Source organism: Saimiri boliviensis, chromosome 2 (genome assembly GCF_048565385.1).
Source record: "Saimiri boliviensis isolate mSaiBol1 chromosome 2, mSaiBol1.pri, whole genome shotgun sequence".
Classification (NCBI taxonomy): domain Eukaryota; kingdom Metazoa; phylum Chordata; class Mammalia; order Primates; family Cebidae; genus Saimiri; species Saimiri boliviensis.
In genome coordinates this window covers 112,263,480-112,286,730 of record NC_133450.1, presented here as the reverse complement: position 1 = coordinate 112,286,730, position 23,251 = coordinate 112,263,480, and the positions used below count along the sequence as shown (strand labels likewise).

Here is a 23,251-nt window from a genome sequence, read left to right as displayed (position 1 = left end):
TTGGAATTTATTATTAGCAGTTAGCTTTCAAAACAAAATCATGGTTAGAATGGTAGGTATAAGGGGAAGATGAAATTTACTTTATGATAGGCAGTATATGTTTAGAAACTTGGGAAAATTTCTATTTCATTTTTTAAAAATTTATTTGTCAGTCTTGCTCTGTCGCTGAGGTTGGAGTGCAAGTTGGACTCACTGCAACCTCTGCTTCCTAGGTTCAAGCGAGTCTTTGTGCCTCAGCCTCCCAAGTAGCTGGGATTACAGGTGTGTGACACCACACCCAGCTAATTGTGTGTGTGCGTGTGTGTGTGTGTGTGTGAGAGAGAGAGAGAGAGAGATAGAGATGGGCTTTTACTATGTTCCCTAGGCTGGTTTGGTACTTCTGAGCTCAGGTGATCCACTCACCTTGGCCTCCCAAAGTGCTAGGATTACAGGCGTGAGCCAGCATGTACGGCTGAAAATTTTAATTTAGTAAGGTGTTATTTAAATACATAAGTAAAAATTGAGCCATATTTACTTAATTATATTTTTTCTTTATTTGATTCATGGGGGTTTTGTCAGTGTAATCTTTATTGTAGGACAAATATTTCTATCCTTGATATTTAGTAATTCAGGTAGGTTATATTAGTATAATTATACTGGCATCTGGAAAATTTGAAAAGAGAAGTTCTGAGTTAGTGTGAGTCATAGTCAAAAAGGTTTTTCTAGCTGAGTATGGTGGCTCACGCCTATAATCCCAGCACTTTGAGAGGCCGAGGCAGGCTGATCACCTGAGGTAAGGAGTTCGAGACCAGTGTGGCCAACATGGCTAAACCCTGTCTCTACTAAAAATACAAAAATTAGCCAGGTGTGGTGGTGTGTGCCTATAATCCCAGTTTCTTGGGAGGCTGAGGCAGGAAATCACTTGAACCCGGGAGGTGGAAGTTGCAGTGAGCTGAGTTTGTGCCATTGCACTCCAACCTGGGCTACTGAGTGAGACTTGGTCTCACACACACACACAAATGCATTTTTGCATTAGAGTAGTGAATGTGTGGAAATGTTTGATATTACTGCAAGGTTAACTTGACTTTCATTAGATTGGCTGCTTTTAAGTTACCAAGGACTTCTCCATTAGTAGTATGATTGATCTACTTAAAAAACTTTTTATTGCAGTTTACTATTGTGCATGCTATGTAAATGCTTTTGTTGGTATTTCTTGAACTCTTAATCATGAGGAGTACAGCGTTTTCTCTTTACCTTATTGATTGATTGGTATTTTGAAAGCAGAGGTTTGCCTGATAAAATTTCTAGGGAGATCAGACTCCCTAAAATACAAGCGTGGAAATTTTGTGTTCTCTTCTACCCAGGACTCACAAAGCCACCATAGAATATGTGTGCATAAGCAGTCAGGCAACTGTAAGGTAAACTTTGGGGAAGCTACAGAGTAGTTTTCAGAGCAGTCCCAAGGGAGTTGGGAAGCGAGGTCTGTCTTATTTCCATATAGCCTAAAAAGTGATAGTGAAGTTTACTTTCAGGGAGAATGATCACATTCTTTGTACCAAACTGAAGGCAGAGATAATCTTGATCTTTGGGGGAATCATCACAATTTTACTGAAGTAGCAAAGAGTAATTTTGTTTTGTGTCTCTGAAGATGGAGTTGCTTGCTGTAGCTAGTCTCCTCACCACTTCCTTACTAGAGAGTAGATTCTACCTCACTCCATCTCTCCCAACCCCTAACTTTTAAATGGTGAAAAGGAGATACAGAGAAGGTTGTCTTCTCTAGAGTTACCTGGCAATATGACCTAGAGAACATGGGTAAAGACTTGGGAGGTGTTTTTTCCCCCTTTAAAAACAAAAAAACAAAAAAAACAACCCTCACATAAAACAGCTGTGCTGCTGCTACCCATGATGGGCAGTCTAATCAACTGAGACAGCAGATAGGATCTTTACCTCATTTGTTGGTTCACTTTCTTCTGACCATTTAGTTAATAATCTAGAATGAGAATGAGTTTCTACTAGCATTTATTTTGAATCCATGTTTTGTCCAAAAGATAAAAATGGTATCTTTAAAGCTAAGCCTTTTGAAAACCACAAACTGTGAGGTAATTATGGCTTAGGTTATTGCAACAATGATTCTCTTATAACTTAAAGTAGATTCACTTAAAATTTTTCAAATATGAAGGATGCTTGAAAGGACTCTTGTGCAAGAGCTTCATTATACCTCTCTGGTCTTATCAGAGACATTCCGTGGGACACAGTTACTCATTTTTGCTGATGAGGCTAATAGCTTAGCCAGAATGGCTTATGTACAAGTAAAACAATTGGATAATTCCAATTGTTTAGATTTGTTAACTTTCACATACCTAGGATTTAGAAATGATGAGTTTCTGATTCTCTATTTTCAAACAACAGAATGAAGGAGATGAGATTAGTTCAGAATATCAAATGACTGCATTTTTCTACCTCCTTATTACTCAGATTATTCTAAATGGAAAAAGTCTTCTTTTTCCCTTTTAAATCTGAAAAATAGACTTATAAAAACTTGTAAAAATGAAGCCCCTGTCAAGGGAGAGGAGTTAGCAAGAGAATTTTATCTTTACAGAATTTCTCTTTGCCACTTGTTTCAGGTTAATGGTAAGAGTTACCCGCAGGCTAAGTTGCTATTGGGACAGATGGGGGCATTGCATCCAGCCAATAGGCTAGCTGCTTATATCACAGGCAGGTTGCGACCCTCAGTCCTGGACCTCTCAACCCTCAGTACTGTCATCTCCAAGGTAGCATCCAATGCCAAGGTGGCTGCATCCAGGAAACCACGTACCCTGTTGCCTTCAACATCCAATTCCAAAATGGCATCCTCCTCTGGCACTCCAACAAATCGCCCTGGGAAGAATCTGAAGGCATTTGTCCCAGCAAAACGGCCAATTGGTAAGTTGGAGTGTACGTATGGTTTGGAATGGCCTGTGACTTGGTGGTGGGCCAGTTGGTACAAGTTTGGAGGTTGTAAAAATTAGAGAAATATGTAATTTGGCATTATTCTTATTCTTGATGTCTGTCTTGCCTGGGCTTTTTAATTTTTGATTTTATTTTTTAATAACACTGACCTGAAGGCAAGTTTTACAGTTATTTTTTTTAAGGGTTTTAGACTTTTTATTAATGTAGCAAAGACTTAGGATTTTAATTTTGTTTCTAGAAAGGGAAGACATTTAAAAATTGTTTACTATTCCTGGGTACAGTGGCTCACAACTGTAATCTCAGTACTTTGGGAGGCTGAGGCGATGGATCATGAGGTCAGGAGTTTGAGACCAGCCTGGCAGACATGATGAAACCCTGTCTCTACTAAAGATACAAAAATTAGCCAGGCATGGTGGTTCACGCCTATAATCTCAGCTCCTCGGGAGGCTGAGGCAGAAGAATCTCTTGAACCGAGGAGGCAGGGTTGCAGTGAGCCGAGATTGCGCCACTGCGCTCCAGCATTGGCGACAGAGCGAGGTTCCGTCTCCCCCAACCCCCCAAAAAGTTTACTATTTAAAATACTATTTTACTAAATTATTTATGAAAATATTTTACTAAATTAAAAATAGTTTACTATTTTCCTATGAGAGCTGGTGTTTTTGGCATCTTGCTGAATTCTTGCTGGTGCTATGTAAATTCTTCTGTTGGTAGTTTTTTTTTTTTGTTTTTTTTGTTTTTTTTTTTAATGAGACGGAGTTTCACTCTTGTTACCCAGGCTGGAGTGCAATGGCACGATCTCGGCTCACCGCAACCTCCGCCTCCTGGGTTCAAGCAATTCTTCTGCCTCAGCCTCCTGAGTAGCTGGGACTACAGGCACGTGCCACCATGCCCAGCTGATTTTTAGTATTTTTAGTAGAGACAGAGTTTCACCATGTTGACCAGGATGGTCTCGATCTCTTGACGTCGTGATCCACCCGCCTCGGCCTCCCAAAGTGCTGGCATTACAGGCTTTAGCCACTGCGCCCGGCCGGTAGTTCCTAAACTTACGAAATCCAGGAGCCTAGCAAAAGCTGGTGGGGTGAGTAGTATAGGCTTAAAGTAGAAAGCTCCTATAAATACAATTTTGGCAATGGTGGTTTATTCTATTCATCTCTGTTTTGTGAATGAAAATCTTTTTTTTTTTAATTTGAGACAGAGCTTCACTCTTGTTGCCCAGGCTGGAATGCTATGGCGTGATCTTGGCTCACTGCAACCTTTGCCTCCTGGGTTCAAGCTATTCTCCTGCTTCAGCCTCCCAACTAGCTAGGATTACAGGCATGTGCTACCATGCCCAGCTTATTTTTGTATATTTAGTAGAGACAGGGTTTCTCTATGTTGGTCAGACTGGTCTGGAACTCCTGACCTCAGGTGATCCGCCTGCCTTAGCCTCCCAAAGTGCTAGGATTACAGGCTTGAGCCACGGATGAATGAAAATCTCTTTTGCTTAACATTTAAATGCTGAAGTCTGTAATAAATTACCTTCTTGAAGCATTTGTGTTTTAGCATTGAGAGTATCTGTAGTTGGTTTATTGCATTCCTCGCTTTGTTGTTTCATATCTGTTAGGAACGTTAAGTAAGCATGTCAGTTGAAATCTCTGGCTGAATGGCTAGAGTTGTGTGAAGATAGAAGGTATTTATTGTCTGCCATAAAAAGAACCTATTTTACCTCTTATAAAGCAGCTTCAGTTGTGACTGAGGGAAAGTAAAGCAATCCTAGCCTGATCTCTTTTGAGAAATGTCTTTATGTATTTTAAGAAAATGTAATATATAACCATCTCATGATAGCACAGCTGTAGAGAGGTGAAAGTGCTTAGACAGGAGAAAATGGTAGAAACAAGTTTTTACATTAGAATTCGGGGGGTGGACCCTCTCATTTTCTTTTATCTGTTTTAGGTGATGAAGTTTTTGCTACTGTATTGTCTTTTTAGTATTCTGATAGTTTGAATATATTGCACAAGAATTTTAGTAGGAACACTCTATTTTTAAATTTTTTTTTCCCCCCAAGATGGAGTCTTGCTCTGTTACCCAGGCTGGAGTACAGTGGCACTATCTCAGTTCACTGCAACCTCCACCTCCTGGGTTCGAACAGTTCTCCTGCCTCAACTTCCTGAGTAACTGGGATTACAGGCCCGCACCACCACACCCAATTAATTTTTGTATTTTTAGTAAAATCAGGGTTTTACCGTGTTGGCCAGGCTAGTCTCGAACTCCTGACCTCGTGATCTGCTGCCTTGGCCTCCCAAAGTGCTGGGATTACAGGCGTGAGTCACTGCATCCAGCCTGGAACACTCAATTTTAATCCCTTTCCTGTTAGAATTATAAGGGTTTGTTTTTGGCTGAGGCAAGTGCTTGATTTCTGAGGGTAAAAATTGGCACAAGTAATGCAGGTAGGTAGTACCTGTAAGAAATTGACCCAGTGGTGCACAATAAATGTTGGTAAGCACAGTCACTAAGAGGATAAAATATCAGAACTGAAGATTTTTGACCTGCAAATTTCTATTTGCAGCGGCTCGACCCTCTCCTGGTGGTGTGTTCACACAGTTTGTGATGAGTAAAGTTGGAGCCTTGCAGCAGAAGATACCTGGAGTTAGCACACCCCAAACCATGGGAGGGCCACAGAAGTTCAATATCAGACCTTCTCCAGTAATGGTCGTCACACCTGTGGTTTCTTCTGAACCAGTTCAGGTGTGCAGCCCTGTGACTGCTGCTGTCACTACTACCACCCCTCAAGTGTTTTTAGAAAATGTTACTGCTGTTACACCTATGACTGCTATTTCTGATGTGGAAACTAAGGAAACTACTTATTCTTCTGGTGCCACCACTACAGGGGTTGAGGTCTCTGAAACTAGTATCAGCACCCCTGTAACATCTACTCAGTCTACAGCCACTGTGAACCTTACCAAAACCACTGGGATAACCACCCCTGTGGCTTCGGTTGCTTTTCCTAAGTCTTTGGTAGCATCTCCTCCAACCATAACTCTCCCTGTTGCTTCCACTGCTTCCACCTCCTTAGTCGTGGTGACTACAGCTGCATCTTCCTCAGTGGTGACCACGCCAACTTCATCTCTGGGCTCTGTTCCTATTATCCTCTCAGGAATTAATGGAAGTCCACCAGTGAGCCAGAGACCAGGTAAGGCCTAGATGTTATTAGCTGCTTTATTACTGTACAGCTATTTATATAACTTTGTGATTGTGATAGGATTATAGATATATCAGGATAACAGTATAGGTATTTCTGTTGTAACATGATACATGTATTCCTGAAAACCTCTGCATGCTGCAAAGCTGAACACTAAAATTAATAGAGCTCATGGTTAATATAGGATTGGGATAAATTACTGAAAATATATGCAGTTTTGTCACCAGAACATTAATAAAAAAACAGTAACTGATAACCTTGAGAGAGAACTTGAACAACTTTGATAGTTTAGTGGAGCTGGAGGTTGCAACCACGCAAAATACTCAGAAACGTTAGAATGAATGTCGTGGTTGATACTGAAATAATGCAGATAAGATTGGAACTCGGAGCTTCTAAGATAGGCATGGGAGGAAACCTGACCTGCTGTGTGCTGAGAGCTAGGAGTACACATCTTTTAGGAGGGAGCCCCAGATGCAAGTGTTCCTTTTGTGGGGCGGGGAGGGTCCTGCTTTTCAATTAGAGAGAGATGAGCAGACTTCATCGCCTTTGCCTAGTAAAAAGCATTAATTAATCAGCACTTACTTAATTGCTGGACATGAACTGATTGAAATAGAAATAAGGAGGCATATTTGTTTAGGGTTCTAATATTTTAATAAACTTTTTAGTTTAAGTCTTGTTTATTGGCTTAGATTGAGTGAATTTGAAAAGGAATATCCTACACTTTGGTAGTTTTTATATCCAGATGCAAGTAGCTAAAGTAAGTGGTTCTTTTAATCCACTCATAGAGGAATTAATGTGGAAAAGAGCAAGAGACTTTGCAGGATTTGAGGGGAAATAATTACCTAACAGCAATTCTGTCTTCATTATTGATGTTTTTCTCTTAAATATTTTTGTATTTAGTGATGTGGTCCAAATCCCTCTCTGTCTTTTATGGAAGAAGAGATTCGGAGTTAGTTTGTAGGTTGAAGTTCTGTTGAAGGGAAAAGTGAATCACAACATTAAATGTGTTTGTCATCTGCTTCTACTCAAATAAGTCCATAAAACATGATTAGTCTGATACATAGTTTTGGAAGTAAAGTTGTTAGTGAAGCTACTTTAATTTCCTATTGAATCTCAACGTGCATATCTGTTATATTTTAATAGATCATATCTTCTAAACTGTATGGATTCCAACCTTTCCCTGTACTCTTAAATTCTTTCATGAAACAATAAAGTAGTTTATTCTTCTGTAATTCTGTTTTTTCTCAGACTTAAGTTATTCAGGATATGCATTCAGATATGTTACTCTGAGTCCCATCTGTGCTGTCAACTGCTTAATATTTTTATTTAAATCAACTGCCTTTTAAATATGTAAATATTTATTTATGAGATGAAGTGTCGTTCTGTTTTAAAAGCATCTTTTACCTCCATTTTTTTTTTTTTTTTTTTGAAACAGTTTTGCTCTCATTGCCCAGGCTGGAGCGCAATGGTGCAATTTCGGCTCATTGCAACCTCCGCCTCTTGGGTTCAAGCGAGTCTCCTACCTTAGCCTCCCGAGTAGCTTGGGTTACAGGCTCCTGCCACCATGCCTGGCTGATTTTTGTACTTTAGTAGAGATGGAGTTTCACCATGCTGGCCAGGCTGTTCTCCAACTCCTGACCCTGTGATCCGCCTGCCTTGACCTCCCAGAGTGCTGGCATTACAGGCGTGAGCCACCATGCCCCGCTATAAATGTGTTTTTAAGAGACAGCATGAATTGGAAACCAGCATTACTCAGCATAATAGAGGTTAACCCTATAAATAAATATACCAGAAACTATATTTTAATAAATGATTAAATTCCTGTTAGCTACTATATATTCTGAGCACATAGCTAAAAGAAGAAAGCTAGAAAATACTAGAGTAACATTAAAGACATATCCTCAAAGACTGGTAGCTAAACATATCTTCTATAATACCATTTGATGTTAAAAAAATATGTAGATAGATATATTTTTAATAAAAATTTATTTTTATTTAAAAATTCATATGTATATATAGAGAGACAAGGTCTTGCTCTGTCATCCAGGTTAGAGTGCAGTGGCATGATCACGGCTCCCTGCAGCCTTGACATCTCAGGCTCAAGTGATCCTCCCATTTCAGTCTCCCGGTTAGCTGGGATCACAGGCATGTGCCATCATACCTGGCTGATTGTTTTGATTGTCAGTAGGCATGAAATCTCACTATGTTGTCTAGGCTGGTGTCAAACTCCTGGGCTCAAGCTGTCCTTACATCTTGGCCCCACAAAGTGCTGGGATTACAGGTGTCAGCCACTGCATCCTACCAGGAAATACTAATGTTAACAAATTTTCTAATCTTTTAAAATAAATAGACCTGACTCAGGTAACTGCTATCTAAGGAAATGTATGTAATTTTTTCTCTATTTATAAAGAAGATCCCACTTTGGCACTATGATATCTGTGGCTTTTTTTTTTTTAAATGGAGACGGAGTCTTATTCTGTCACCCAGGGTGGAGTGCAGTGGCGAAGTCTCTGCTCACTGCAACCTCATCTACCCTAGTAGCTGGTGCTACAGGTGTGCACCACCACACTCTGTTAATTTTTTGTATTTTTAGTAGAAATTGGGTTTCAGCGTGTTGCTCCTGAGCTCAGGCAATATGCCCCACCTTGGCCTCTCAAAGTGCTGGGATTATAGGTGTGAGCCGCCGTGCCTGGCCATCTGTGGCTTTTAAAATTTGATTTTCCTCCTTTTTCTCTTTACCTTCCTTTCTCTTGCACACATTTAAGTAAACCATCACATATTTAGTGTGTATATTAAAGATTGCTTTCATTCTCTGAATTAGGTTTTGAATTACTCTCTAAAAGTTAATTTGAAAAGAAAAGTTGAAAAATTTAGAATGTATTAACATGTTTATTTCTTAATTCACATAAGATAGATGAATATGATTCATGCCTGTAATCCCAGCACGTTGGGAGGCTGAGGCGGGTGGATCACCTGAGGTCCAGAGTTCAACACCAGCCTGGCCAACATGGCAAAACTCCGTCTCTACTGAAAATATAAAAATTAGCTGGGTGTGGTGGCATAGTCCTAGAGTCCCAGCAAATGCCTGTAGTCCTGAATAGCTAGGACTGATGCTGAGGCATGAGAATCGCTTGAGCACGGGAGGCAGAGGTGGCAGTGAGCCGAGATTGTGCCATTGCACTCCAGCCTGGGCAACAGAGTAGGACTCTCTCAAGAAAAAAAATAAAAAAAGATAGATTAATATTTTTTGTTTAATTTGAACACAGTTATTTTCATGAACAGTTTGGTCTTTGTGTTTTATTTAGTTTTTGAGAGTAGTCCTGGATTTTTAATGTAATTTTTCATCTAAATGTTATGAGCATAGCTTTCTTTGAGAAATTTGATATATTTTTTGTGTGTGCAGAATGCCTGTCTGATAGAAAATCACATGTTAAGCTGAAGTCTTTGTTTCATTTGTTTGATTTTTTTTCTCTTGAGTAGCAAGCTTTTGAAGTTTTATTTATTAATTTTAAATAAGCTCACCAATTTGAATAGTAATGTTAGACCAGTTTCATTTATGCTTACTGTTAACATGATTCCTACTTCTTTATCTCTCTGATCTAAAAAAAAAAAAAATCTAGATTACTTGTACTGTTTTTCCCTATGTCTTTAGTATTTCTAAATGTCTCTTCTAATGAGTAAAGGGCATCTGTAAGTACTGTTAATGGTTTGAAATGTCTATTAATTCACATCTTCTGCATTAAATTTCTTTTACTATTTTAAAAGCATCTTTTTGCCTCTTCTTTTTTTTTTTTTTTTAAGATGAAGTCTTGTTGTCCAGGCTGAAGTGCAGTGATGTGATTTCAGCTCACTGAAACTTCTGCCTCCTGAGTTCAAGTGATTATCCTGCCTTAGCCTCCCGAATAGTTTAGATTACAGAACCCTGTCACCACTCCCAGCTAATTTTCATATTTTTAGTAGAGACAAGGTTTCATCATGTTGGCCAGGCTTGTCTCGAACTCCTGACCTCAGGTGATCCACCTGCCTTGGCCTCCCAAAGTGCTGGGTTTACAGGCATGAGCCACTGTACCTGGCCTTTTTGCCTTTTCTAAGCCAGGTTTATTTCCCTGCTTCTATGATGTCTGTTAATTTTACTACATTTTGGGGGCTTTATGTCATTTTTTTCTTCTGAAAAGTAATTCCCAAAAACCTTTAAGCTTTGCTTGTTGGTGAATTTTAAAAACCAAGAAGCCCTTTATAAACCAAAAATTTTTTGTTCTTTATCTTTCTCAGGTAATATAAGCTTAGAAATTCAGTCATAATTCTAGTAAGTGTTATGAGCCTTAAAGTTAAATTGTGCAGGATATGGATTTTATTTAAAAAAATAAAGAAGAGGCCAGGCACGGTGGCTCATACCTATGATTCCAACACTTTAGGAGGCTGAGGCAGGAGGATTGCTTGAGCCCCAGGAGTTGGAGACCAGCCTGGGCAATACAGCAAACTCCTCTGCAAAACAAAACAAACAAACAAAAATGTGCACCTGTGGTTCCAGCTCCTTGGCAGGCTGAGTTTGGGAGTTTGAGGCAGCAATGAGCTGTGTGGGCACCACTGCACTCCAGCTGAGGCAGCACAGTGAGATCCTTTCTAAAAAAAAAATTTTTAAATAAAATTGAGGAATAATTTTATCATAAAGGATCTCTTTAACAGGAATCCAGATTTAGAGGGATACCCATGTTTTTATTTAGGCAGAAGTATTACCTCTTTAAATGTGCCTCTTGACAATTGATACTTATTTTTTACCATTCTAAATGTAAAGCTCCATAATGTCTGGCTTTTCTCAGCCATAAATAGTGTATTATGAAAGTACAGAATTTCAGCAACTTTATATTTCAGATTAGAAGTTATTTTGCAGCAAGGTCAGATTCTGTGCCTTAATAGTTTTTTTGTTTGTTTGACTGGGCATGGTGACTCATGACTGCAGTCCCAGCACTTTGGAAGGCCAGGAGTTTAAGACTAGCTTGAGCAACAAAACAAGACCCTGACTCTACAAAGAATAACATAATTAGCCAGGTGTAGTGACACGTTCTGGTAGTCCCAGCTACTTGGAAGGTTGAGGCGGGAGTTAGAGACTGCAGCAAACTATGATTGAGGCACTGCACTGAAGCTGGGGTGACAAGTGAGATGAGACCCTGTCTCTTAAAAAAAAAAAATAGGCCGGGTGTGGTGGCTCATGCCTATAAACCCAGCACTTTGGGGGGCAGAGGCAGGTGGATCACAAGGTCAGGAGTTAGACTAGCCTGGCCAAGATGGTGAAACCCCATCTCTCCTAAAAATATAAAAATTAGCTGGGCATAGTGATGGGCACCTGTAATCCCAGCTACATGGGGGACTGAGGCAGGAGAATCACTTGAAACCCGGAAGGTGGAGGTTGCAGTGAGCCAAGATCGTGCCACTGCACTCCAGCCTGGGCGACAGAGTGAGATGTCTGTCTCCAAAAAAAAAAAAAAGAAGGCTGGGTGCAGTGGCTTATGCCTGTAATCCCAGCACTTTGGGAGGCCAAGGAGGGCAGATCACTGGTGGTCAGGGGTTTGAGACCAGCCTGGCCAGCATGGTGAAACCCTGTCTCTACCCCAAAATACAGATATAAGCCAGGTGTGGTAGTGCACACCTGTAGTTGCAGCTACTCAGGATGCTGAGGTGGGAGAATCACTTGAACGGGGGAGGCATGGAGGCTGCGGTCAGTCGAGATTGTGCCATTGCGCTCTAGCCTGAGGAACAGAGCAAGACTGTGTCTCAAAAATATATATATATATCATGAATACTTTTTTTACTACATGTGTTAAAGGAGAATTTTTGTACTATGTTTCCACTTTCTGTTTTTCAGAAAATGCTGCTCAAATTCCAGTGGCTACTACTCCACAGGTCTCTTCTAACACAGTGAAACGTGCTGGACCTCGACTGTTGCTGATTCCAGTGCAGCAGGGTTCTCCTTCTCTTAGACCTGTCTCAAACACACAACTTCAGGGACATCGGATGGTCTTACAGCCTGTTAGGAGTCCAAGTGGAATGAACCTATTCAGGCACCCTAATGGGCAGATTGTCCAGCTTCTACCTTTGCATCAGCTTCGAGGCTCTAATACTCAGCCCAGCTTACAGCCTGTCATGTTTCGGAACCCAGGTATAAACTTCTTTCTTATTAACTTTTCTTTTGTTGCATCAGTTGGCCATGTGGTATGTTAATACACTAGGATAGTTTTTCTCCCTTTCTTAGAGTTGCTTTTCCAAAAAGAAAAGCAAGCGTTGGAAGGCTTGATATGGGCAGTCGTGATTGAAAAATTTCTCTCTTATTTTTTAAACTAGGGTCTTTGATGGGAATCCGGTTACCTGCTCCTTCCAAACCCTCTGAGACTTCACCGTCTTCCACTTCATCCTCTGCTTTCTCTGTCATGAATCCTGTAATCCAAGCTGTTGGGTCTTCAGCAGTAAATGTTATCACTCAGGCACCATCATTGCTTTCCTCTGGAGCTAGTTTTGTGTCTCAGGCTGGTACATTGACCCTGAGGATTTCTGCTCCTGAACCACAAAGCTTTGCAAGTAAAACAGGCTCTGAAACCAAAATAACCTATAGCTCAGGAGGACAGCCTGTTGGTACAGCCAGTCTTATTCCTCTTCAGTCTGGTAGTTTTGCCTTGTTACAGCTCCCAGGACAAAAGCCTGTTCCTAGCTCCATTCTTCAACATGTTGCTTCCCTTCAGATGAAGCGAGAATCTCAGAATCCAGACCAGAAAGATGGAAAAAACTCAATAAAAAGAGAGCAGGAAACCAAGAAGGTTCTACAGTCAGAAGGACAGGCTACAGACCCTGAGGCTAATACAATAAAACAAAACTCAGGAGCTGCTACCTCAGAAGAAACTCTGAATGATTCCTTGGAAGACAGGAGTGATCATTTGGATGAAGAATCCCTTCAAGAAGAAGGTTCTGCGACTGTCAAACCATCTAAGCATTCCTGTATCACTGGGTCACATACAGATGAAAACTATAAAGATGTTAATGAAGAATGTGGGGCTAGGAATCGTAATAGTTCCAAAGAAAAAGTGGCTGTTCTAGAAGTTAGGACCATTTCTGAAAAAGCCAGTAATAAGGCAGTTCAAAATATAAGTAAAGTACAGTATCAAAAACTTGGTGATAAGAAGGTGGAACAGCAGAAAGTATTAGACAATCCAGAAGAAAACTCAAATGAATTTCCAGACATCTCTAAGGAAGAAAGTAAATTTGAATTGTCAGGGAGCAAAGATGTGGAGCAGCAATCTCATCCACAGCCAGAGGCCACAGAGAAGGAATGTGGAGACCCTCTGGAGAAGGACAGTATTAGGGAAAGGTGGAGAAAACATCTGAAGGGCCCCTTAACCAGGAAATGTGTTGGAGCTTCACAGGAATGTAAGAAAGAGGCAGATGAGCAGTTAATTAAAGAAACAAAGACATGTCAGGAAAATTCAGATGTGTTTCAACAACAAAGTATCTCTGACTTACTTGGAAAAAGGGGAATCACTGAAGATGCCAGAGTTTTGAAAACTGAGTGTGATTCTTGGAGTAGGATTTCTAGTCCTTCAGCCTTCTCCATTGTTCCTAGGAGAGCTGCAAAAAGCAGCAGAGGGAATGGACATTTCCAGGGTCATTTACTGCTACCTGGAGAACAGATACAACCAAAGCAAAAGAAGAAGGGTGGGAGAAGCAGTGCTGACCTCACTGTTTTGGATTTGGAAGAGGATGAAGATGAGAATGAGAAAACTGATGATTCAATTGATGAAATTGTGGATGTTGTTTCCGACTACCAGAGTGAAGAGGTTGATGATATAGAAAAGGTGGTGAGCCTATTTTTCTTGTGACTAAAACCTAAAGGATGTAAATGATTTATTAGAGACAGTAGCTTTTTCAGAAGATCACTAAGATATAATGCATTTAATTGGATGTCTAGGTTTAGATTATGACTTAAATGGCTTAGTAGTTTTTGGGTTGTGTCAGTCAAGCAACATTTATTGAGCTTATATTATTCTTTGAGACTTGTCTGGTTTTATGGGAAGGCTGCCTTAAGCCTTTGGGGGATAGGTGCTTGAGAGTCCCTACCAAGTTGAATTTTTTTTTTCTTTTTTTAATTGAGACGGAGTTTCGCTCTTGTTACCCAGGCTGGAGTGCAATGGCGCGATCTCGGCTCACCGTAACCTCCGCCTCCTGGGTTCAAGCAATTCTCCTGCCTCAGCCTCCTGAGTAGCTGGGATTACAGGCATGCGCCACCATGCCCAGCTAATGTTTTGTATTTTTAGTAGAGATGTGGTTTCACCATGTTGACCAGGATGGTCTTGATCTCTTGACCTCGTGATCCACCCGCTTCGGCCTCCCAAAGTGCTGGGATTATAGGCTTGAGCCACCGCGCCTGGCCCCAAGTTGGATTTTTAAAATCCTGAAACCACTACTCCCATTTGAGCTCAGTCAATTTCTGTGACGTCGTCTTTGTGAGGTGGTTGTAGCTTCTCTGGTAAATGTTAATCAGAAACTGGGAGTGGGTGACCTTAGAACTTACTTGCATTTAGAGAGGTGTTTTTGTTTTTGGAGAAACTGGAAAATACCATCTAATATTCTAATATCATCTTGCCTTGAGTTGCTTTTATTTCCAAAAATTAAATAGTCTCTAGAAGTTATATTCTAGACTTTGGTCATCATCCTTTGTAATATGCCCTTTGTGGCCTATTTTTTTTTTTTTTTTTTTTTTTTTGAGATGGGGTTTCGCTCTTGTTACCCAGGCTGGAGTGCAATGGCATGATCCCGGCTCACCGCAACCTCCGCCTCCTGGGTTCAAGCAATTCTCCTGCCTCAGCCTCCCTAGTAGCTGGGACTACAGACGTGCGCCACCATGCCCAGCTAATTTTTGTATTTTTAGTAGAGACGGGGTTTCACCATGTTGACCAGGATGGTCTCGATCTCTTGACCTGGTGATCCACCTGCCTCGGCCTCCCAAAGTGCTGGGATTACAGGCTTGAGCCACCGCGCCCGGCCTTGTGGCCTATTTTTATTATTTTCCTGAAGTATTTTGTTAGGATTCCTATTTAGGGTTGTATTTTCTAAACTAAGTAACTGTCAGGTATTGATATAGTGCAGAAGTTGGACAAACTTTTTCTCTAAAGGGCCCGATAGTAAATAGTTTTAGACTTTGCGGAGAGCCAGATGGCTCTCTGTTGCAACTGCTTGACTGCTGTTGTAATATAAAAGCAGCTATATTATTCCATTAAAACTTTATTTTAAAAAGGCCAGGTATAGTGGCTCACGCCTGTAATTCCAGCACTTTGGGAGGCCTAGGCGGGTAGATCACCTGACATCAGGAGTTCAAGACCAGCCTGACCATCATGGTGAAACCCCATCTCTGCTAAAAATACAAAAAAAAAAAAAGCCGGGTGTGTTGGCGGGTGCCTGTAATCCCAGTACTCAGGAGGCTGAGGCAGGAGAATCACTTGAACCTGGGAGGCGGAGGTTGCAGTGAGCTGAGCTTGCGCCATTGCACTCCAGCCTGGGCTGCACAAGCGAAACTCCACCTCAAAAAAACAAAAAAACTTTATTTTAAAAAGTTACTGTGCTGTGGTTTGCTTACGCCTGACGTAAGGTCTGATATAAAACATAGGGATATCATAGCCAGCTGCCTGTGGAGTGCCCTAAAATCTAAATGGTATTCTTCTCTTCAGGAGCAGATGACAGCCATCTGCACTGAATACAACTGCTTGTTTTAGAATCACCCTTCCTTGAGATTCATTCTGCCTCTGTGTTATCTGGTTCTTTTCTGTTAGTGCTTTAGTGCTCAACTGCTTTTTGCACATAAAATATAATGAAAAGATTATTGTTTTAAAAATCTAAAATGTTGAAATATTTTAATGTTTTTTTTTTTTTTTTTAAGATGGAGTCTTGCTCTGTTGCCCAGTCTAGAGTGCAGTGATGCAATCTAAGCTCACAGCAGCCTCTGCCCCCCAGGTTCAAGCAATGCTCCTGCCTCAGCCTCCCAAGTAGCTGGGATTGCAGGAGCCTACCACTGCGCCCAGCTAATTTTTGTATTTTTAGTAGAGATGGGGTTTCACTATCTTGGCCAGGCTGGTCCTAATGTGCTTATATTGGTTATATCAGTACCTCTGTTGTCTAATTTATAAAGGAGGATCTGTTTCTAAAATTGGATGATTCATACTCATTTGACTTATACTTTCTCTCCATAGCTTAATCTTTTTCAAGGATGGATGTAAATTCATCAACTTTAGGAGTTATATTGCAAATTTTTTGGTGTTTTTTGCAGTCTCCTTCTGTAAGTCAGCCCAAGTAACATCAGACCAAAGAACAGTCCATCTTTAAAACTGGTGAAAATTATTACTGTTAGTGAAACTGCCATAATAGAACCTTTAAAGTAGTTTTTTTTGTTTGTTTTTGTTTTGTTGATGCAGTCTTGCTTTGTCGTCCAGCCTGGATTTGCAGTTGTAAGATCTTGGCTCACTGCAACCTCCGCCTCCCAGGTTCAAGCGATTCTCCTGCCTCATCCTCCTGAGAAGCTGGGATTACAGGAGTGCACCACAATGCCCGGCTAAAATTTTTTGTATTTTTGGTAGAGACGGGGTTTCATTATGTTGGCTAGGCTGGGCTTGAACTCCTGACATCAGGTGATCCGCCCACCTCGGCCTCCCAAAGTGCTGGGATTACAGGCATGAGCTACCACTCCCAGCCTCAAGTATGTTAATCATACAAGGAGGCATTGTTTGAATGTACTAATAGGGAATTTGACAAGCAAACAAATTATACTGACTTTTTTTAAAAATAAGGTTATATTAAGTGATCTCTCAAACTTAAAGTTGACCTTGTTTTTATGTACACATCCCACACCTGTGTTATCTTTATGATTAGCATTATATTGTTATATTGGAATACTGTGAGGGAAGATGTGAGTAGCTGCTTTAATTTAAATCTTCCTTTGTCGAAGTTATTGGATATTATTTAGAAATCCTGCAGTTATGCCAGGCGTGGTGGCTCACGCCTGTAATTCCAGCACTTTGGAGCCCAGAAGTTTGAGACGAGCCTGTCCAACATAGTGAAACCCCATCTCTACCAAAAATATAAAAATTAGCCGTGTGTGGTGGTATGTGCCTATAGTTTCAGGTACTTGGGAGGCTGAGGCAGGAGAATCTCTTAAATCCAGGAGGTGGAGGATGCAGTGAGCCAAGATCGTGCCATTGCACTCTAGCGTGGGTGTTAGAGTGGGACTCCATCTTAAAGAAAAAAAGAAAAAAATCCTGCAGTTAAAAGCATGCAGTAGGTAGACATATAGACATTCTTCAAACTTAAATATTATAAAGCATCTACCTGCATTACTACTGCTACTACTACTGCTCCTCCTTTTTTTTTTTTTTTGAGACGGTGTCTCCGTCACCCAAGCTGGAGTGCAGTGACGTGATCTCTGCTCACTGCAACCTCCACTTGCAGGGCTCAGGTGATCCTCCCACCTTAGCCTCCTGAATATCTGGGACCACAGGCATGCACCACCATGGTTGGCTAATATTTTCTAGAGATGAGATCTCAGTGTGTGGCTCAGACGGTCTTGAACTCCTGGGCGCAAGTGATTCACCCACCTTGGTCTTCCAGGGTGTTCGGATTGTGGGGATTACAGGTGTAAGCTACTGTTCCCCGCCCATTACTACTTTTTTAGGTTTTGTCGGCAGCCTTGATTTTGCCTTCTAGAGTTAACTTTAGTACACATTGTTTACACTGTTTAAATTTAATATATATTGTTTAAATTATCCTTTAATTGAGTTGGGAACATAAATGATGGCTTGCATTTAGTGTGACAGCCTTATGAAGCCTATAAATTGGGGTAATTTTTTTCTAGCAAGTTTAAGCATGGAATTAATGATTGGGATACTTAATTTTGAGTTTTGTCTCTCTGGCACAGTGTTTCGTTTCTGGCATAGTAAACACTTTGATTTATTTATTTATTTTTTGGCACAGAGACATTGCAAGTGAACACTATTTTAAAGGTGGACTTTAAAAGGTCTGATTATCCCACGTATCCATGTAACTCTACTGTTACATAAAATATTTAGCAAGTTTCTGTGACAGGTGCTCAGTAAACGCTTACTTGGTTGATTCCTTTTTTGGTATAATAAGGAAATATAGCAACCCTGGGCTTTTTAGAAACCTGAAATTCCTCACAAGCTCTCATTTTGTGGGGTTGAGAGAGTTGCAGGACTGGGCTATATCCTATTTCCATACTTGTCTTTGTATGCTAATGTGTGTTCATTTGTGGACATTCAATAGGATATTAGTCATGAAGCCTCCTTAAAGTGGAACTTGAATTTTTCTTCTTTCCCTATTTCTCTCACCAAATTTTATTTTACTCTTGTTTAATAAAACAAGCTTTATAAAACCTTAATAGATCCGTACCTGAATTTTGTCTACTAGAACTAACATTGAAGCATCAGTGCAGTCCTTTGAGGACTCTGTTAAGTTTAGTGATGTCTGTTTGTTTATTTTATGTTTTATTTTTTTGAGACAGAGTCTCTGTCTCCCAGGCTGGTGTGCAGTGGTGCAGTCTTGGCTCACCGCAGCCTCGAACTCCTGGGCTCAAGCAGTCCTCCCACCTCAGCCTCCCAATAGCTGGAATTATGGGCAAGCGCCACCATGTCTAGCTAATTTTTGTATTTTTTTATTTTTAATTTTTGTAGAGGCAGAGTTTTGTCGGGTTGCCCAGGCTGGTCTTGCACTCCTGAGCTCAAAACAATCTGCTTGCCTGAGCCTCCTAAAGTGCTATATTATAGGTGTGAGCCACCACAGGTGGCCATGATATCTGTTGAATATATATATATCTATGACTTACAACATAGTTCTTGGTTGTTAACTCTAATGATATGTTATCTTTCTGTCCTAATTCCTTGTTATGACTAATAGTCTTACAATTAGCACTACTCGTAACACTAATATGTTTGGCATTAGTTGGTTTTATAAAGGGAGCATGCAGTTGAAGAGTTTAAGTGTGCTTGCCACTCAATACTTTATTTATTGTAATGACGTATTTCAGAATAACTGTGTAGAATACATTGAAGATGATGAGGAGCATGTGGACATTGAGACTGTAGAAGAACTCTCAGAGGAAATTAATGTTGCTCACCTGAAGACCACAGCTGTCCACACACAGTCTTTCAAACAGCCGTAAGTCTGCTTCTCTTTGGATTGTTGTTTTTGTGTCTTTGTAACCAGAAACAAAATGAAATGTTCTGTTTAGGAGCTCTGGGTAACTGATCTGGTTCCTTATTCCTCTAGCTTTTTTTCTGATTAGTATAGATGATGAGAGGAACTGGAATTTGGGTAATTAATTTTCTTTGGTCATTGCTTAGAGACAGTGTGTAAATGTGAATAACAGGCTTTTGGAGCCTGATACACTGGTGTTATTAAATACTAGTTTTGCTAGTTTGTAGGTATTTAAACTTGGGCAAATCTTTAATCTCTCTGAACCTCAGATTTTTTACTTATGAAATGAGGAAAATGCCCCCATTTGAAGTGTTAAATGAGATAATATATGCAACTAGCATAATAACTGACATAAGTGGACTACTCAACAAAGCTTAGTTTCTTTTATCATTTAAGAATAGGCATTACAGCCGGGTGCGGTGGCTCACGCCTGTAATCCCAGCACCTTGGGAGGCCGAGGCGGGTGGATCACAAGGTCAAGAGATCAAGACCATCTTGGTCAACATGATGAAACCCCGTCTCTACTAAAAATACAGAAAATTAGCTGGGCATGGTGGCACGTGCCTGTAATCCCAGCTACTCAGGAGGCTGAGGCAGGAGAATTGCCTGAACCCAGGAGGCAGAGGTTGCGGTGAGCCGAGATCGCTCCATTGCACTCCAGCCTGGGTAACTAAGAGTGAAACTCTGTCTCAAAAAAAAAGAATAGGCATTGCATTCTAAATTTCGTTACTTTACTCGTTGAACAGGTGAGATACAGGTGGGAAATTTTTTCTTCCTGTTACACTGATGAGATGAAAATAGGGAAGGAATAATGGCCTGCTAAGGAAAATTTATTTCATTTTATATTTTAGTAAGCCTTATATTGATTATGGATTGGGGTGTGAGAAAGAGTACAGAAGGAAGATACTTTGTGTAAGACATTGTACTTTTCCTATAGTCTCATTAACTACTATGATATGAAAGTAGCTATGAGTTGAGAAAGAATAATTCTTCATCCCTACTGATGCTGAGAAAGTTGAGAGTCGAAAGTAGGACTAACAGTTTTCTTCACTCCAGAGCTGTTTGTAGGTTCTTTCAGTTTCCTACTGGCTAAGCTTGAAAGAACTTAACAAGTTCAGCAGTATTGCTGGGATAATGAGTTCTATATATTAAAACTGAGTTTGTAAACAATAGCAACAAACAAAAAATAATCTAAAAAATATGTGTAACAGTAACAGGAAAATGCTGTGTGAGAACACATCTGACAAAAGCTGTGTAAGACTATTCTCATAAAATTGTGTTGAAAGACGAAGAGGAATTTAACAAATGGTTAGAGATAACATGTTAATGGATTGGAATAGTAAAGGGCCAAGAATACACAACACACAGAGAGCACAAACCGTAAGGGAAGAAATTAAAATTAAAAATTAAAGATTTAGGCCGGGCGTAGTAACTTATCGCTTAATTCTAGCACTTTGGGAGGCCGAGGAGGGTGGATCACCTGAGGTCAGGAGTTTGAGACCAGGCTGGCCAACATAGTGAAACCCTGTCTCTACTAAAAATACACAAATTAGCAGGGCTTGGTGGCACATGCCTGTAGTCCCAGCTACTTGGCAGGGTAAGGCAGGAAGATTGCTTGAATGTGGGAGGTGGAGGTTGCAGTGAGCTGAGACTGCGCCACTGTACTCCAGCTTGGGTGACAGAGCAAGACTGCGTATCAAAAAAAAAAAAAAAAAAAAAAAAAAGATAAAATTAAATTTGTTTAAATTAATTGTTTAAATTTAATTTAAAATAAAGGTTAAAAGAATTTAAAAATTCTCCTCAAACACCATGAAAACAGTGAAAAGGCATACACAGACTATGAGATAAGTATTTGCTATATGTATAAATTTCTAGTAAACTTAGAAAGATGTGCATGGTAAACTCTGTCTTGGAATGTTTGATTTTGAGAAGGAAGGAAGGGAATGTGATTGAGTAGACTGCTCATAGAACCTTCTATATTTTGAGATGTAATATTTCTCAAGTTGGATTGTTCATACGTGGGTGTTCATTATACACTTGCTCCTCCTTCACAGTTGGGAGGACTAAGTGTATAATGGAAAAGCATGTATCCACAAATAACAGAAAACATGTGTTTGTAGATTCACCCAACTGTGGGTTGGGAATATTTGGAAGAAGAAAAATTGTGTCTGTATTGAACCTGTATAGACTTTATTTTCATGTCATTATTCCCTAAACAATACAGTATAACAACTATTTACTTAGTTGTTATGTTGTACTAGGTGTTAGAAGTAATATAGGGATGATTTAAAGTACACAGGATGAGGTGCTTATGTTATATGCAAATACTATACCATTTTATATTAGGGACTTGAGCAGCCAAGAATTTTAGTGTCTACTGGAGGTTTTGGAACTAGTCTTCCATGGATACTAAAGGATGACTTTAAATTTGTTTATATGGTTTTGTGTATTATATATTTCATGATTGTACAAAATGATTACAGTTTTAGTGACTATTCGGACACTTTTAGTGAAAATATATAATGTCAAATAAATAATGTGGCCATAACCACACTTTGGGAAAAAGAAACTGGTTATTTCAGATGGTTTTGTTGTAACTATGATTAGATTATTAAATTTCAGTAAGACACTGAAAAATCCTGTCTTTATCTAGGTGCTGTACTCACATCTCTGCAGATGAAAAAGCAGCGGAAAGGAGTCGAAAGGTATTTAGGATATATTTAGCGATGATTACTCATTAAATAAAATTGTTAACATTTGCCAGGCTTGGTGGCTCACGTCTGTAATCCCAGCACTTTGGGAGGCTGAGGCAGGCAGATCACCTGAGGTCAGAAGTTTGAGACCAGCCTGACCAATATGGTGAAACCCCATCTTTAAAAAATAAAAATAAATAAAATATTTTTAAAAAATTGTTAACGTTTATCTTAGAGTTGAAACAACATTAGCTCTATTAGCCATGATTTTTTCTCAGGGCTGTTTTTGCCAGTGAGTTAATATAATTAGTTTTTTTTTTTTCCTTAATGAGCTTATACCATTAATATCCTTTTTTTCTCTTTTGATTCTTCTCACCAGAGGATAGACTAATTTAGAGGAGTTAAAAATGGCTATGATATTGGCCGGGCGCTGTGGCTCACGCCTGTAATCCCAGCACTTTGGGAGGCCAAGGCAGGAGGATCATAAGGTCAGGAGTTGGAGACCAGCCTGACCAACATGGTAAAACCCCTGTCTCTACTAAAATTACAAAAATTAGTACGCGTTGTAGCATACACCTGTAGCCCCAGCTACTCAGGAGGCTGAGGCAGGAGAATGGCTTGAACCCGGGAGATAGAGGTTATAGTGAGCCAAGGTGTTGCTACGGCACTCCAGCCTGGGCAACAGAGGGAGACTCCATTTCAAAAAAAAAGCATATGAAATTTATGAAAATATATATGCTTATTTGAAAACTGATCTTGTAATGATTTGATGTAAAGTAAGCTGTCATTCTTTCTTGTTTGGGCATGTGACTTTCAGTGATTTAAAAAATTATCCTCTGCAAAATGGCTGGCAGTTCAGGGATTAATGAAACAATAAACCCTTAAGTGTCTTAATCTTTTTGATGTATATCATCGTAACGTAAACTGCAGGGTTTTCTGTTTATCCTAACCAACAGTAGGCATGGAGGAGAGTTTGGTTTGTTTAAATTGTTTTCCACTTGTTTTTCTGTCTTAATTTAAGAGATTAAAAGACAGTGCTGGAGGTTGGGTTGAGGTAGAGGGTGGCATTTGGTTTCTTTAAAAAAAACCATAGTACAGTTCGTTTGGTTTTGATCAGACTTTGGTGAATCATATGATACAGTGTATTTGCATGGTTGTAATTTTTTGTATACATCATTATATTTGGCATTTTGAAATTTATTCTGAAGCA

At 39.9% G+C, this 23,251-nt stretch overlaps 1 protein-coding gene across 22 annotated transcripts in view; it reads left to right on the top strand.

Annotated features, from left to right (window-relative positions):
* MGA (MAX dimerization protein MGA) overlaps positions 1 to 23,251 on the top strand; it is a 172,920-nt gene that overhangs the window by 137,809 nt on the left and 11,860 nt on the right. For 9 of the 22 annotated variants that reach the window (XM_074394040.1, XM_074394053.1, XM_074394044.1 and 6 more), the window contains 6 exons: positions 2,604 to 2,901; positions 5,474 to 6,097; positions 11,970 to 12,263; positions 12,446 to 13,947; positions 19,179 to 19,309; positions 22,002 to 22,053. In XM_074394040.1, the coding sequence (XP_074250141.1) occupies positions 2,604 to 2,901; positions 5,474 to 6,097; positions 11,970 to 12,263; positions 12,446 to 13,947; positions 19,179 to 19,309; positions 22,002 to 22,053 (2,901 nt within the window). Of the gene's footprint in view, positions 1 to 2,603; positions 2,902 to 5,473; positions 6,098 to 11,969; positions 12,264 to 12,445; positions 13,948 to 19,178; positions 19,310 to 22,001; positions 22,054 to 23,251 lie in introns of those variants that run through there. The other 13 variants (XM_039462866.2, XM_074394048.1, XM_074394054.1 and 10 more) reach the window with 10 other exon arrangements.